The following is a 14,549-nucleotide window of genomic DNA, read 5'->3' as shown; positions in this document are numbered from 1 at the left end:
TCGCGATTCACGCGCATAGTCTGGAGGGGGCTTTATATTCTTTGGCTCTAAAGCTTAATATCATCATAAAGGGGTATCCAGACGGGAATGACGAAATCAGTCGATTTGTTCAGGAAAATAATTGGTCAATCTCATCTAGCGTCCACACGTACACAAATTAAATCACCAATTTGCATTCTACTATGAAAATTGGCATTTTTGTGTCCGCACCTGCTGATGTGATCGGGGAATCAAATTGGTATTTGCGTCCGCACGGCCCTGTTCGATCGGAGAATTTCATCATATTGGCGAAAAATTGTCTCGTCTGGATACAACTTAAGTATAAAATTGGAGATTGACGCCCTTGACGCCAATTTCATCGTCTGGATACCACTTAAGATCTATCAAATCTGACGTGACAGCGAATTTGACTTATTTGACAATTGAATGACAGTTGAATGTATTTATGCAGCGGTGGCAGGCGCAAGGCATTACAGTGAAGTGAAATCGAACCGTCAAAACCATATTGTTGATGTAAAACTTCATGAAATTATTGTAAATTCATCACCATGGTTAGAACAGTGTATTCCACAGAGTACTGCCTTCAGTATCTCGAACAGTATGCATCAAAAGAAACTTTCGTTATAGGACTTATTCTAGGTCAGGCACGTATCACAAGTTTGTACTTAATCTTTTAAGTTAAGTAATTAAAATAACGGCTACTTATAGAATATAAGTTAAGTAATAATTGTAAATTTACAGACGACAGATTCACGTGAGAATGTGATACATTTGGCACGTACTCCAGAAGAGAAAAGCCCTGACAATGCCGCGGAAAACGAGGCATTCACAGCCTCAGACAAGCCTGAGGTTGTTAGGAGCTTGGCGGGAGTGTCGGAGGCGTGGATAGCAGACCACGCCAAACATGTTACTAGAATGCTGCCCGGAGGGATGTTTGTTCAAGGTATGTTGATCAATTTTGCCAAAGAATGATGGCAATAAATTATTTACATAAGTATACCTGCAAGGTGACCTTTAGAATGCTAATTATAGAGATACCAAAACCTGTGTTTTAGTATCAAATAATGATAAATATATGCAGTGACTATAACTTAGACAAAATCATTCTCTGGCACAATGTTGCACTTGAAACAACCATTGCATTTTATGTGTCCACAATTTTATTTATAACTGGATGAGTGGTCAAATTGATTAGCACTCTTGTTGAATGTGTAACCTTTTCGCCACCGCATCAATGAAGTAATAGAGTGTCTTCAACGTCAAGCCACAAATTGCATGTTTACAACCCATATAACATATCAAGTGGGGCACGAAATGTGTTGACTTTATGTCAAGTTAATAGTGGTGAAAAGGTGAAACAAACAGTTTTTACAATTTAGTCAATTACTCGCTATTAATCTGAAAGTAAATTTAAATAAGGGGCTATTCATAAATTACGTGATTTCAAATTAGGGGGGGGTCTGGACATTGGATGACGGTAGCATGAAGTAGGAGGATATGGGGTAATTTGAAGCATGATTTTTGGATGATTATAGAAGGGGGGGGGGTGAAAAATCTTCAAATATCGATGACGTAATTTATAGACAGCCCCTAATCTGAGTATTATAAAATTTTTCATTATATCCACAATTGCCTGGTACTTTTTTTACACTTTGGTTTTTATTGAATCTTCACTTCACAATTGCAGGTATATTCATCACAAGTGACGAAGATATATTTGAGGACCCAAACTGCTTCAGTAGAGTGAAAGCAATACTGAATTACACATACAAGTCGCTCAGCACAAACCCGTATATGTATGGCAACTGCCCAGGTCTAACAGAACGGCTTGTTCTCCACATGTCAACAAATACAAAAGTCCTCACATGCAAGAGTGTGGAGGTTGGTTCAGCAAAAACTGTACTCACGAAGCCTGTTGATTGGAAATTTTTGCCGAAACCACAACAGTGGCAGAGGCTGGACTGCTATTTTGAATTTGATGATGTTTATCCGGTCATTGTGAAGAAGAGTGGTATTTCTGTTAAGCAACAATTTCAAGTAAGTTTGTTTTGTTTGTAAAGTTATGTGTATTGTGTTTGTAGAGCAACTTATAGGCTGCTTTTTTTTTCTTTCAGTTAGGTCCATTTCGGTCTTGAAATTAAATGATTTGGTTTTGGAATTTGCTCAATCCTGTGTTAAAAACATCTCTATAAAGTGCAGTCACACAATTATCTAAGTTTTTTTCATATCTGACATTTTTGTCTGTCGCAACCTAAGTACAGTCAGCTGTAGATTTAATTGACCTAATTCGCTAACTGACTTACACTATTACCTTACACATGCCTTAATCTTTCAGCAAATATTGGAATCAGCGCAGAAGACGATAGAGTCCAGCGTTATGTTTATAGACGGAGAGCTAAAGACTGGTTCAGAAGCTTTAGAGAATCTAAATAAGAAGAAGAAACTCAAGACTAATGCTAAAGTCACACAGCAAGAAGCCCTGAAGTCCATGCAAGTGTCATTGTTTGTGCCATTTGTAAGTATTCAATTATGTTTTCAAACAAAAGGTAGCACAATATGAACCATATATAGCTTTTGAGGATATATTATTTTGTTGCCTTTTGTTCATTAGCCCACAGAATAGATAATAGTCACTACACCTTATAAAACAAAGTCCCCCGCTGTGCCTGTCTGTTTGTGTTTTTGCTTGCTTCTATAAACTCAAAAATTACTGAACGGATTTTCATGCGGTTTTCACCTATCAATAGAGTGATTCTTGAGGAAGGATTAGGTGTATAATTAACTAAGGGTCATAAGTAATATATAAGTAATATATAAAAATTGCTAACGCAAAGTTGTTGTGTTTTATTCAGTGTTATTACATTTTAAATAAGGGCGAAAGGGCGAAAACCATTAAAAATATTTTTCACAAGGGAAGTAGACTAAGCAACTCTGTAGTAGGCTATGGCAAAGCACACTATGACTAATAATAACCGAAGCCGAATAATATATAGCCGAAGGGATCTGACTAGCAAAATTTTAAACAAAAGTATATTAGCAGATTATTTGAGACAAAAGTTTTTTACGGCCGTCGCAAGTCTCTCGCGGCGCGCCATATCTTTTGTTTCCTTCTAATACCTAGCCCAACAACTTTACAAGACAAATTTCATTTCCAGGAGACCTGTCTCCCAGAAACGGTCGAATACCTGGAATGCGACGGCAGCATACACTTTAGCGGCGTCGTCTCGTCCAGTGTGTTCCTGTACCCAAAGGCGACGGTCAGCGAAGCCATCACCGCGGTCAAACAGGACATAGTGCGGTCGCTGGCTTCCCGGTTCACTATGCACTGTGATGCCTTGATTGATGACAATCTGTTGCCTGAAGGTAAGAAAGTTTAACATAAATTAACTAAATATGTTCCTTAAGCTATCAACACAATACCTAGAATGCGACGGCAGATACACTTTAGCGGCGTCGTCTCGTCCAGTGTGTTCCTGTACCCAAAGGCGACGGTCAGCGAAGCCATCACCGAGGTCAAACAGGACGTAGTGCGGTCGCTGGCTTCCCGGTTCACTATGCACTGTGATGATTTGATTGATGACAATCTGTTGCCTGAAGGTAAGAAAGTTTAATAAATGAACTAAATTTGTTCCTTAAGCTATCAACACAGAATACCCAGAATGCGATGGCAGCATACACTTCAGCGGCGTCGTCTCGTCCAGTGTGTTCCTGTACCCAAAGGCGACGGTCAGCGAAGCCATCACCGCGGTCAAACAGGACATACTGCGGTCGCTGGCTTCCCGGTTCACTATGCACTGTGATGCCTTGATTGATGACAATCTGTTGCCTGAAGGTAAGAAAGTTTAACATAAATGAACTAAATTTGTTCCTTAAGCTATCAACACAATACCTAGAACGCGACGGCAGCATACACTTCAGCGGCGTCGTGTCGTCCAGTGTGTTCCTGTACCCAAAGGCGACGGTCAGCGAAGCCATCACCGCGGTCAAACAGGACGTAGTGCGGTGGCTGGCTTCCCGGTTCACTATGCACAGTGATGCCTTGATTGATGACAATCTGTTGCCTGAAGGTAAGAAAGTTTAATAAATGAACTAAATTTGTTCCTTAAGCTATCAACACAATACCTAGAATGCGACGGCAGCGTACACTTCAGTGGCGTCGTCTCGTCCAGTGTGTTCCTGTACCCAAAGGCGACGGTCAGCGAAGCCATCGCCGCGGTCAAACAGGACATAGTGCGGTCGCTCGCTTCCCGGTTCACTATGCACTGTGATGCCTTGATTGATGACAATCTGTTGCCTGAAGGTAAGAAAGTTTAATAAATGAACTAAATTTGTTCCTTAAGCTATCAACACAGAATACCCAGAATGCGACGGCAGCGTACTCTTCAGCGGCGTCGTGTCGTCCAGTGTGTTCCTGTACCCAAAGGCGACGGTCAGCGAAGCCATCGCCGCGGTCAAACAGGACATAGCGCGGTCGCTGGCTTCCCGGTTCACTATGCACTGCGACGCCTTGATTGATGACAATCTGTTGCCTGAAGGTAAGAAAGTTTAACATAAATTAACTAAATTTGTTCTGTGAGCTGTCAACACACAGACTTCTACAACAATGGGTTGGCGAAACACATGCAATACTCGTACAGTCAAGGTATTAAATATCAACAGTGACAAAGTGCCAGAAATTTGTGCACACTACTTTAATATATGGGCAATTATGAATACATATTTTTTACGGAAATACGTGCCTCTCGTACAAGTAAGTAAACATTTTATTGTACAAAAAAAAGATATATTCGTTACATCAGATAGAACATAGGCGAACTTATCCCTAAGAGGGATATCTTTCAGTTAACCTATTAAAGGAGTACCTATACCTAAAGGAGTAAATAAAAACTATACCTAAAGTAATGCGATATTTCTGGTAATTATGGGTAAAGTATAGGACAACGAAAACCAAAAAATATGGACTCCATAAATGCTTAGATGAATAGTCGTAGATGTATAACTTAGAAAGAAAACTCAACTGATATCAGAAACTTTAAGGACGGTGTCCTACAAGAAGCCGTTCCTCTGAATATACTACTTGAAAATGTATTTTCTACTCTGAATGACGGGCTGTTCTGACCTTAGAAAAAAAGGGTCCTACATCATTCAACGTACCGGTCATTTCGTTACCTCCATACAAGGAGCCCCAGTTAAAAAGGTGACGGAATGGAATGAAGAAAATGCTCAATAAGTACTTTATTTATTTTCATGTGATATAAGAGGTTAGATATGTTTTTAGAAGGGTCCCAGCTTTGTATTAAAGAATGCAAAAACCGATTATTTCCATACAAAAAATAACCGATTTGCATTCCCTACTTTGTATACACGAGCGAATCATAAAAATCTGTAAGAATACACCTACGACAACTATCAACAAAAAACTTATCTTAGCAAAAAAAATGGACGGTTTTATTATCATAAGATCTAAAGCACTGACAGGACATAATTATGTAATATATTAGATTACTCATACAAAAGGCAGGAACCTAATGTCTGGTCGCCGACCTTTTGCTAAATCACATTTTACGACACTGATCGATGGTTGGGTTAGGTTATCTAGGTTTTGCCAAATCGTAAAAAAGTCTGGACACAGGTACCTACCTACCTTATCTTTAAAATCGACGACAAAAAGTTACTTGTTACCCGTGGGCGTGTCACCAGGTGTTCGAGATAATATAATGTTAATCATTAATCAAAGGTTTTTTACTTCTAGCGATGATTAATTTTGACTATGTTTTTTGACATTCATCTTGATAAAGTCAAAGTAACAATATTTCTCAAAGTCCAGAATAGGAATGAAGTTTCAAAGTTCAAAAATGCAGTTTGACATAAGAATGTACGGGCTTAAACGAATGTAATCACGTATTACACTTTGTTACGTACATTTACAAACATGTCTATCGTTCATCGACCTACTATATTTTAAAGACAGGTTTGAGTACTGTCCATTCAAAAGGGCTTATTTTAATATGAAAACCATACAAAATAACTCTTCGATCGGTAATATGTATAGTTGCATGGTAACCACCTTCTAGTGTAAGGTAGTTTAGTACTTACGTATGTCTTTTTAGGGTTCCGTACCCAAAGGGTAGAACGGGACCCTATTACTAAGACTCCGCTGTTCGTCCGTCCGTCCGTCTGTCACCAGGCTGTATCTCACGAACCGTGATAGACAGTTGAAATTTTCACAGATGATGTATTTCTGCTGCCGCTATAACAACAAATACTAAAAAGTTCGGAACCCTCGGTGGGCGAGTCCGACTCACACTTTGTCCGGTTTTTTAACTACATCATACAAATAAGAATCATGTAGCTAAAACTTAAAACACATTGTAGTCAACAAGAACACAAATTGTCTGAATTCGGACGTAGATTTGATAGTAAATATTCCTATTTATAAGTAACCTTTGTAATTGGAAACCATAGGAATCCTCTAGACCGAGTTTAGAGCAATTATTTCTTGCAACCGATGATGCCAAAAATGCGGGGGAGCGCGGGACGAGGTGAGCGAAGTCCCGTGCCGTGATTGGTCCGTTCAAAGACACGGACGTCACACAAAGACACTTTCGACTCGAACATGGAGTAAAATTACCGTATGTGTGGCAGAGGGGGTAGCGCGACTATGCTAAGCCTGGAGGATGTTTTGTCTGTGTTGGAAACCCTTTTGTTCACCTAATAGTGGTCGTCGTATGCTAACTTAAGATTGTCAGGCTTATCGTATGAATGTGGTTGCTGCATTAGGTTAATTTGAACTTAAAAACAATTTCTTAAAGTGTCCGTCGATTCTTGGAAGATTGCGGGTCACTTCTGGATGAGATTGGATCGGGACCGGGATAAGTGGCGTACCTACTCGATTGAAGAGAGGCTTATTCTCAGCAGGGGCAATAAAAGGCTGATATGTTGATGATGATTATGATGGCATATTATAGAGTGAATTAAACACCCCCAAATGTGAATATTCCAGAGAAAGTGTGCTTCAACGAGCCGCCTCGACGCGTCCTAGTTCCCGTGGGCTCCCTGTTTCTCTGCGACTACCTGTTCCCCGGCGAGGCGCCCGCCGAGGCGCTCCTCTCCGTCCGCGAGCTGTTGGACCTGCAGATCACCGAGGCTGACGTCGTGTGCGATGTGGAGACGCCTGCAGGTAATCAATATCATAAAAAAAACTGACTCAACTAAATAAAAATAAAACTGACTTCAACGAGCCGCCCCGACGCGTCCTAGTTCCCATTGGCTCCCTGTTTCTCTGCGACTACCTGTTCCCCGGCGAGGCGCCCGCGGAGGCCCTCCTCTCTGTACGCGAGCTGTTGGACCTGCAGATCACAGAGGCCGACGTCGTGTGTGATGTGGAGACGCCTGCAGGTAATCAATAAAATAAAACTGACACAACTAAATAAAAATAAAACTTACTTCAACGAGCAGCCTCGACGCGTGCTAGTTCCCGTGGGCTCCCTATTCCTCTGCGACTACCTGTTCCCTGGCGAGGCGCCCGCCGAGGCGCTCCTCTCTGTACGCGAGCTGTTGGACCTGCAGATCACCGAGGCTGACGTCGTGTGCGATGTGGAGACGCCTGCAGGTAATCAATGAAATAAAAATAAAACTGACTCAACTAAATAAAAATAAAACTGACTTCAACGAGCCGCCTCGACGCGTCCTAGTTCCCGTGGGCTCCCTGTTCCTCTGCGACTACCTGTTCCCCGGCGAGGCGCCTGCCGAGGCGCTCCTCTCCGTCCGCGAGCTGTTGGACCTGCAGATCACCGAGGCTGACGTCGTGTGCGATGTGGAGACGCCTGCAGGTAATCAATGAAATAAAAATAAAACTGACTCAACTAAATAAAAATAAAACTGACTTCAACGAGCCGCCTCGACGCATCCTAGTTCCCGTGGGCTCCCTGTTCCTCTGCGACTACCTGTTCCCCGGCGAGGCGCCTGCCGAGGCGCTCCTCTCCGTCCGCGAGCTGTTGGACCTGCAGATCACCGAGGCTGACGTCGTGTGCGATGTGGAGACGCCTGCAGGTAATCAATATCATAAAAAAAACTGACTCAACTAAATAAAAATAAAACTGACTTCAACGAGCCGCCCCGACGCGTCCTAGTTCCCATTGGCTCCCTGTTTCTCTGCGACTACCTGTTCCCCGGCGAGGCGCCCGCGGAGGCCCTCCTCTCTGTACGCGAGCTGTTGGACCTGCAGATCACAGAGGCCGACGTCGTGTGTGATGTGGAGACGCCTGCAGGTAATCAATAAAATAAAACTGACACAACTAAATAAAAATAAAACTTACTTCAACGAGCAGCCTCGACGCGTGCTAGTTCCCGTGGGCTCCCTATTCCTCTGCGACTACCTGTTCCCTGGCGAGGCGCCCGCCGAGGCGCTCCTCTCTGTACGCGAGCTGTTGGACCTGCAGATCACCGAGGCTGACGTCGTGTGCGATGTGGAGACGCCTGCAGGTAATCAATGAAATAAAAATAAAACTGACTCAACTAAATAAAAATAAAACTGACTTCAACGAGCCGCCTCGACGCGTCCTAGTTCCCGTGGGCTCCCTGTTCCTCTGCGACTACCTGTTCCCCGGCGAGGCGCCTGCCGAGGCGCTCCTCTCCGTCCGCGAGCTGTTGGACCTGCAGATCACCGAGGCTGACGTCGTGTGCGATGTGGAGACGCCTGCAGGTAATCAATGAAATAAAAATAAAACTGACTCAACTAAATAAAAATAAAACTGACTTCAACGAGCCGCCTCGACGCATCCTAGTTCCCGTGGGCTCCCTGTTCCTCTGCGACTACCTGTTCCCCGGCGAGGCGCCTGCCGAGGCGCTCCTCTCCGTCCGCGAGCTGTTGGACCTGCAGATCACCGAGGCTGACGTCGTGTGCGATGTGGAGACGCCTGCAGGTAATCAATGAAATAAAAATGAAACTGACTCAACTAAATAAAAATAAAACTGACTTCAACGAGCCGCCTCGACGCGTCCTAGTTCCCGTGGGCTCCCTGTTCCTCTGCGACTACCTGTTCCCCGGCGAGGCGCCTGCCGAGGCGCTCCTCTCCGTCCGCGAGCTGTTGGACCTGCAGATCACCGAGGCTGACGTCGTGTGCGATGTGGAGACGCCTGCAGGTAATCAATGAAATAAAAATAAAACTGACTCAACGAAATAAAAATAAAACTGACTTCAACGAGCCGCCTCGACGCGTCCTAGTTCCCGTGGGCTCCCTGTTCCTCTGCGACTACCTGTTCCCTGGCGAGGCGCCCGCCGAGGCGCTCCTCTCTGTACGCGAGCTGTTGGACCTACAGATCACCGAGGCTGACGTTGTGTGCGATGTGGAGACGCCTGCAGGTAATCAATCAAATAAAAAAAACTGGCCACGTGCGAGTTGGACTCGCGTTCCAAGGGTATATGACTCAATTTTAACAATGTATTTTTGAGGTGGAACGTGAATGAAATGTATTTAAAACCCGTAGGGGTTGCATCAAAAACTAAGTAATTAGGTCCGACTCACGCTTGACTGCACAGTTCTAATAGGTTTTCCTGTCATCTATAGGTAATAAAGAACTACATCGTGTTTTTTTTCAAAATTTTATACCCAGTAGTTTCGGAGGTAATGGAGAGGGGGGGAATGGTCAGACAGACAGACATACAGACAGCCAGACAGACGCACGAGTGATTCTAAAAGGAGTTGTGAGATGGCGTGCTTTAATGACCCGTTTGGCGAGTTAGGTACTCGCCTATTGTCAAGTAGCGGTCCTGATAAATCCGCTACTCGACGCTAGATGTCGACTGCGAAAATAATAGTCGTTTTGGTATCAAAACTGATGTATGGAGTGAGCACTCTATTCTTACTATATTTCTCTATGCCTACATTAATAAATAGTTAACAACTCGACAATGAGTAACACGACAATGAAAAATGACATCAGATTGAATTAAATCGTTATTAAGTATATTATGGGCATAAAATGATCATAACCCTTGTACGTTTACATCGACCTTGCTGTTATGATGGCGTTATACGACCAGATATTAACTTTATTACTTTTTACGACAGTAATAATATTAAACTTAACGGCTCCCGTAAACAATAAACTGCTTTTATTGAATCCTGTTGCTATTGAATGCAAATAATTTTATGTACCTACCATAAGGACTTTTATGACACTTTCGCAACCATCTAAATAACTTAAATCAGGAAGAAATGCTGCGTAATGTATTGATGCCTTAGGTTGGCATTCCACCTTTACAATTTCTTGGTCCAATGTCATCGAGTCTCGCTCTATCATTAAGCAAAATGTGAGACACAAGTAAGCATTGGAGAAAAAATAGGGGTTATAAACCTAGTTCCTTTAGGGCCACTTGCACCATCTCGCTAACCCGGGGTTAACCGATTAAACCTGGAGTTTGACACTGGGTTAACGGTTTAACCGGTTAACTGCGGGTTAGTGGGTTGGTGCAAGTGGCGTTTAGGCGCGTACTAGTTTTGGCAATTGTGTTCATAAATATTCATCGTATTAAGCGCTCGGTATAGCGCTTTGAAACCAAGTCTACTGTAATCATACTTTCGCTAAAATTGTATGTTTACCCATAGAAAGTTTCATAGTTAATCCGTTCATCTATAGTGGTTGGAGCAACAATATTTTAGTATTAAATGTTTACAGCCATTGAAAAACCAGTTTGAATTTCGAATTTGCTGCACAAGAATATGGTAAACAATGTGGTTGGCAACTGTCAAAGGTTTGCATATATGGCGCCATCAGAGCATGCCCCCTTTTCTATGAGATTTGGCTTAAGAGGCTTGGCATCCAGTTCATAAATTTCCATTAAAAACAAATAAATATTTATTTATTTATTTTAAACTTGATTGCACATACAAAAAGTACAACAGGCGGACTTAATGCCGTAAAAATTGACACAATTCTAGGGATTGACAGGGCAAGCTATGCTGGCGCCGTCTGCCAAATACTTTGACCGGCAAACCCCATTGAATGAGTATTCCATGGCTGTTATTTATAGTATTAAAGTGCGTAGGTACACACAATAAGTTACATCATAAACCAGACAAACAACATTTTTTCTAACCTACTCGTAAAATTACAATAAGTACCAATTTTAATACAACTTTTAATTTCAGATACCTCAGAATTCGACGCCCTCGACCGGGACGCCAGCAGCGAGGAACTCCTGGCGACCCCACAAGAAGCCAGCCAGCTCATGTACATAACCGGCATCTGCTTCGCCCTGTTCGTCCTCATAGTCTCCATACTGGTGCACTATTACGACACGATAGTTCTGGGCCTGAGCAAGATGTTATCCAAGTCTTAGTAAAGGTTCACTAGTCAAAGCGGAGTCTAAAGCCACATTTACAATGATCAAGAACTTGCAAGCAGTATTTGACACCTTCGCTTAGTGCATAATTGTTTTCCTTCGTATTGTCACAAGAAGCCAGCCATCTCATGTACATAACCGGCATCTGCTTCGCCCTGTTAGTCCTCATAGTCTCCATACTGGTGCACTATTACGACACGATAGTTCTGGGCCTGACCAAGATGTTATCAAATTCTACGTAGAGCTTCACTAGTCAAAGCGGAGTCTAAAGCCACATTTACAATGATCAAGAACTTTAGAATATTTGACACACAGATACAAATGTAGTGCATGTTATCCTTCGTATTTTCATGGATATGTACGAACGTGTCTTGATATTTCAACAAGTTTAAGTACCTACAAAAAGTACTAAGGTTGACTGAAGTAGCATGACAAAAACGAACGTTTCCGAGAAAATACGAAGGAAAACAATTAGACACTACATCTATTCTGTAACTACACAATACCCACAATGAATTCAGTCGATCGACCAAGTACCGCAATTTAGCGAAAATCACAAGCAAGTTCTTGAACCGTTTTAAATACAAACTTATAAATTGGGCTCTGGCTGGCTTGAAAAAGCCAAATTGCTGCTCGTTACGCTGGAAGAATAGTTATTTACGATACAAGTGCGAAAAAGAAGAAATTCTAAACGAGTGGCGATAAATTAAAACACGACCGAAGGGAGTGTTTTAAATCGACACGAGTTGCGAATTACCTATTCGCACGTGTATCGTACAACGTTTTACAGTACATATGGCCCTTTAAACTTTTGACATCGCACGAAAAGTGTTATTTTACGCACTAGTGCGGGAAAATAGCACCATATGTACTGTAAAAGTTTTTTATAGCCATGGAACACTTATATTCATCAGAGCAAATTAGTATACTCGCCTCAGACGGCGAATTTTTCCATTTTGCCTTTATGTCAAGAACATTAACCCTATTCTGCATTTATTGTTCAAGTTAATAATTAACGTAATGGCTATTGATTGGAGAGGAATTGTGTAAAATGTAAGGATAAAATCGTGTTCCTAATTTGATAATGATTAATTTGTGGTCACTGGTTTATCACTAAACAACCAGAGTTACCGCATAATGTACTCGTACGAGTCGCAGATATATCGGAGCGGCCGAGGCGCTGAAAAATATCCGAACACGCACTCTAACGCCTTGACAATAGAGGCGTGTTCAGATAAATGTGAGCACCTTGACTGCTATGATATATCTGACGGCCACTGTACAAGCGGTACGGCGCCATATTCATCAGCTATCAAATTCGAAGCCCGAATTTTTCTTACACTTTTACATCTTACTGATGTACCGTCGGAAAGTTTCCAAAATTGCTAAATTTACAAATGGAATAGTTTCGGAAATTTCTCATTTTGGTATGTGTGGGAAAATGTTCATTATCAAAATGAAAGTTTCCTTTTTTCCAGTAAAATTCTCCTGGAATTTCCGATAAGTTTTCCAACTTTTTGAAATCTTTCCGCGACTCGCACATCTGAAATCTTATACAATCAATAATACTTTGATAACTCTGAATAACTCGTGTATAAACTGGTAAAGATTTTTCAATGAAATAAAATGAATTGATTTTATAATTATAGAATTAGAAATTTTATTTGTGACAAGAGTTGTGTAGGTAATACGTTTCTATTTTTATGGCTACTTTTTTATGTACAGAGGACAGTTGTGATGAATTGTGTAATATAATATTGCTTATTAAAAAAATAATACCTATCTGTTGTTAATCTATTTTATTTTATTAATAGTTTGATACCTTTAACCCTTTATAAGGCATAAGGGTGTCAGGAATTATGCAAAATTGAACTCTATCACTTTGAAATAAAGTTCAAAATTAGGTGGAAAATATATTCCCTCTGCCTTATAATTATAAAGGCTTAAAATAAAATGCACGACTATGACGCTCTCCGTCAACAGTTCTAATATAGGTAAGTTAAGTATGATAATTTGAGGAAGCGAATATATTGTAAAGAAATCAATTTCGAATCGTCTGGATTAGCCTTGTTCACTACTATTCTAATTTCAAATCGATGTCGTAATTGGTTCTCGAGATATTTAGCGATGCGACAGACTGACGGACGGACAGAGTCGCACCACAATTGTGGACTAAAAGTGGCCAAAACACTTTGAAGAATAATAAATTATATGATACCTCATATACGGATTTATATTTACGTGAAATTATTGAAAACACATAAAAAGGTTTTTTTTTTTACCCTATTAGTGTGTCCCACTGCTGGGCAAAGGCCTCCCCTCTTTCCCGCCACTTGTCTCTGTCTAATGCACACTCCCACACACACACACACACACACACACACACACACACACACACACTCATAAAAAGGTTCAGTAAAATCTGCCTAGTTGAATACCTACTTGCTTGAGCATATCGTTTGTAGCCTATAAAATGATGTTCCGCTGCTGGGCAAAGGTCTCTCTTTACATGTAAATATCTTCTGCCGGGTGTGGCCTGTAACACGAGCAAATAACTAAAACATAGATTGTACTCCTCAAACGGTGACACTTCAGTTCAACAACTTTTAAAAATGATGAAGTATTTAGACTCCCTATTTTTCATACAAAATAAATATTATCTTCATTGGACGCCATTGCCGCGCCATATCATTGTGATTGATGTTGCTTGTCACGCCTTAAACGTAACAAAATTCGCAATACTTACATTGCGTCTTAGAATAAACTTTAAATAAGTGTATTAAAAATGAAACCACAAGTTATTTTTAATAGCCGCTGAACAAATGTTGGTCAGTATGAGGAGTACAGCCTACAGTTAAATTTTTTGCTCATATTACAGGCCACACCCGGTATCTTATTGGGAAAGGTTTTTCCACCCTCCTTTAGTTCGACAAATTCGATAGGTACGCACTCCACTTTAATTCCGCCTACGCGTAAAGTATGAATCATTTTAGCCGTCTATGTATAAGAAAGCGTTGTGCGTACTTTAAAGTAATCCCGACATTATGCAGGAGCATAATGACGGGATTACTTTGGATATATTTAAACGTATATCCGGCTATTCGTTTGGCTAATGGCCCAGATTATAGTCTACATTCTTAGTCGACTTTTAAAAAAACCGGGCAAGTGCGAGTCGGACTCGCGCACGAAGGGTTCCGTACCA

At 41.5% G+C, this 14,549-nt stretch overlaps 1 protein-coding gene across 1 annotated transcript; it reads left to right on the top strand.

Moving 5' to 3' along the window:
* Positions 1-439: 439 nt before the first annotated feature.
* Positions 440-13,129, top strand: LOC134666032 (protein odr-4 homolog). The gene is made up of 7 exons (XM_063523137.1): positions 440-644; positions 742-943; positions 1,688-2,037; positions 2,336-2,515; positions 3,156-3,363; positions 7,004-7,180; positions 11,154-13,129. The coding sequence occupies exons 1-7, from the start codon at positions 549-551 to the stop codon at positions 11,342-11,344; spliced, it is 1,404 nt and encodes a 467-aa protein (XP_063379207.1). The 5' UTR covers positions 440-548; the 3' UTR covers positions 11,345-13,129.
* The last annotated feature ends 1,420 nt before the right edge of the window (positions 13,130-14,549 follow it).

Source organism: Cydia fagiglandana, chromosome 7 (genome assembly GCF_963556715.1).
Source record: "Cydia fagiglandana chromosome 7, ilCydFagi1.1, whole genome shotgun sequence".
In the NCBI taxonomy this organism is placed as follows: domain Eukaryota; kingdom Metazoa; phylum Arthropoda; class Insecta; order Lepidoptera; family Tortricidae; genus Cydia; species Cydia fagiglandana.
This window is presented reverse-complemented; position numbering and strand designations above follow the sequence as displayed.

Coding starts and splice junctions, on each gene's coding strand:
- LOC134666032 (XM_063523137.1), top strand. CDS start 549: ATGGTTAGAACAGTGTATTCCACAGAGTACTGCCTTCAGTATCTCGAA. Junction 944..1,687: donor CGGAGGGATGTTTGTTCAAG/GTATGTTGATCA, acceptor TCACAATTGCAG/GTATATTCATCACAAGTGAC. Junction 2,516..3,155: donor TGTCATTGTTTGTGCCATTT/GTAAGTATTCAA, acceptor TTTCATTTCCAG/GAGACCTGTCTCCCAGAAAC.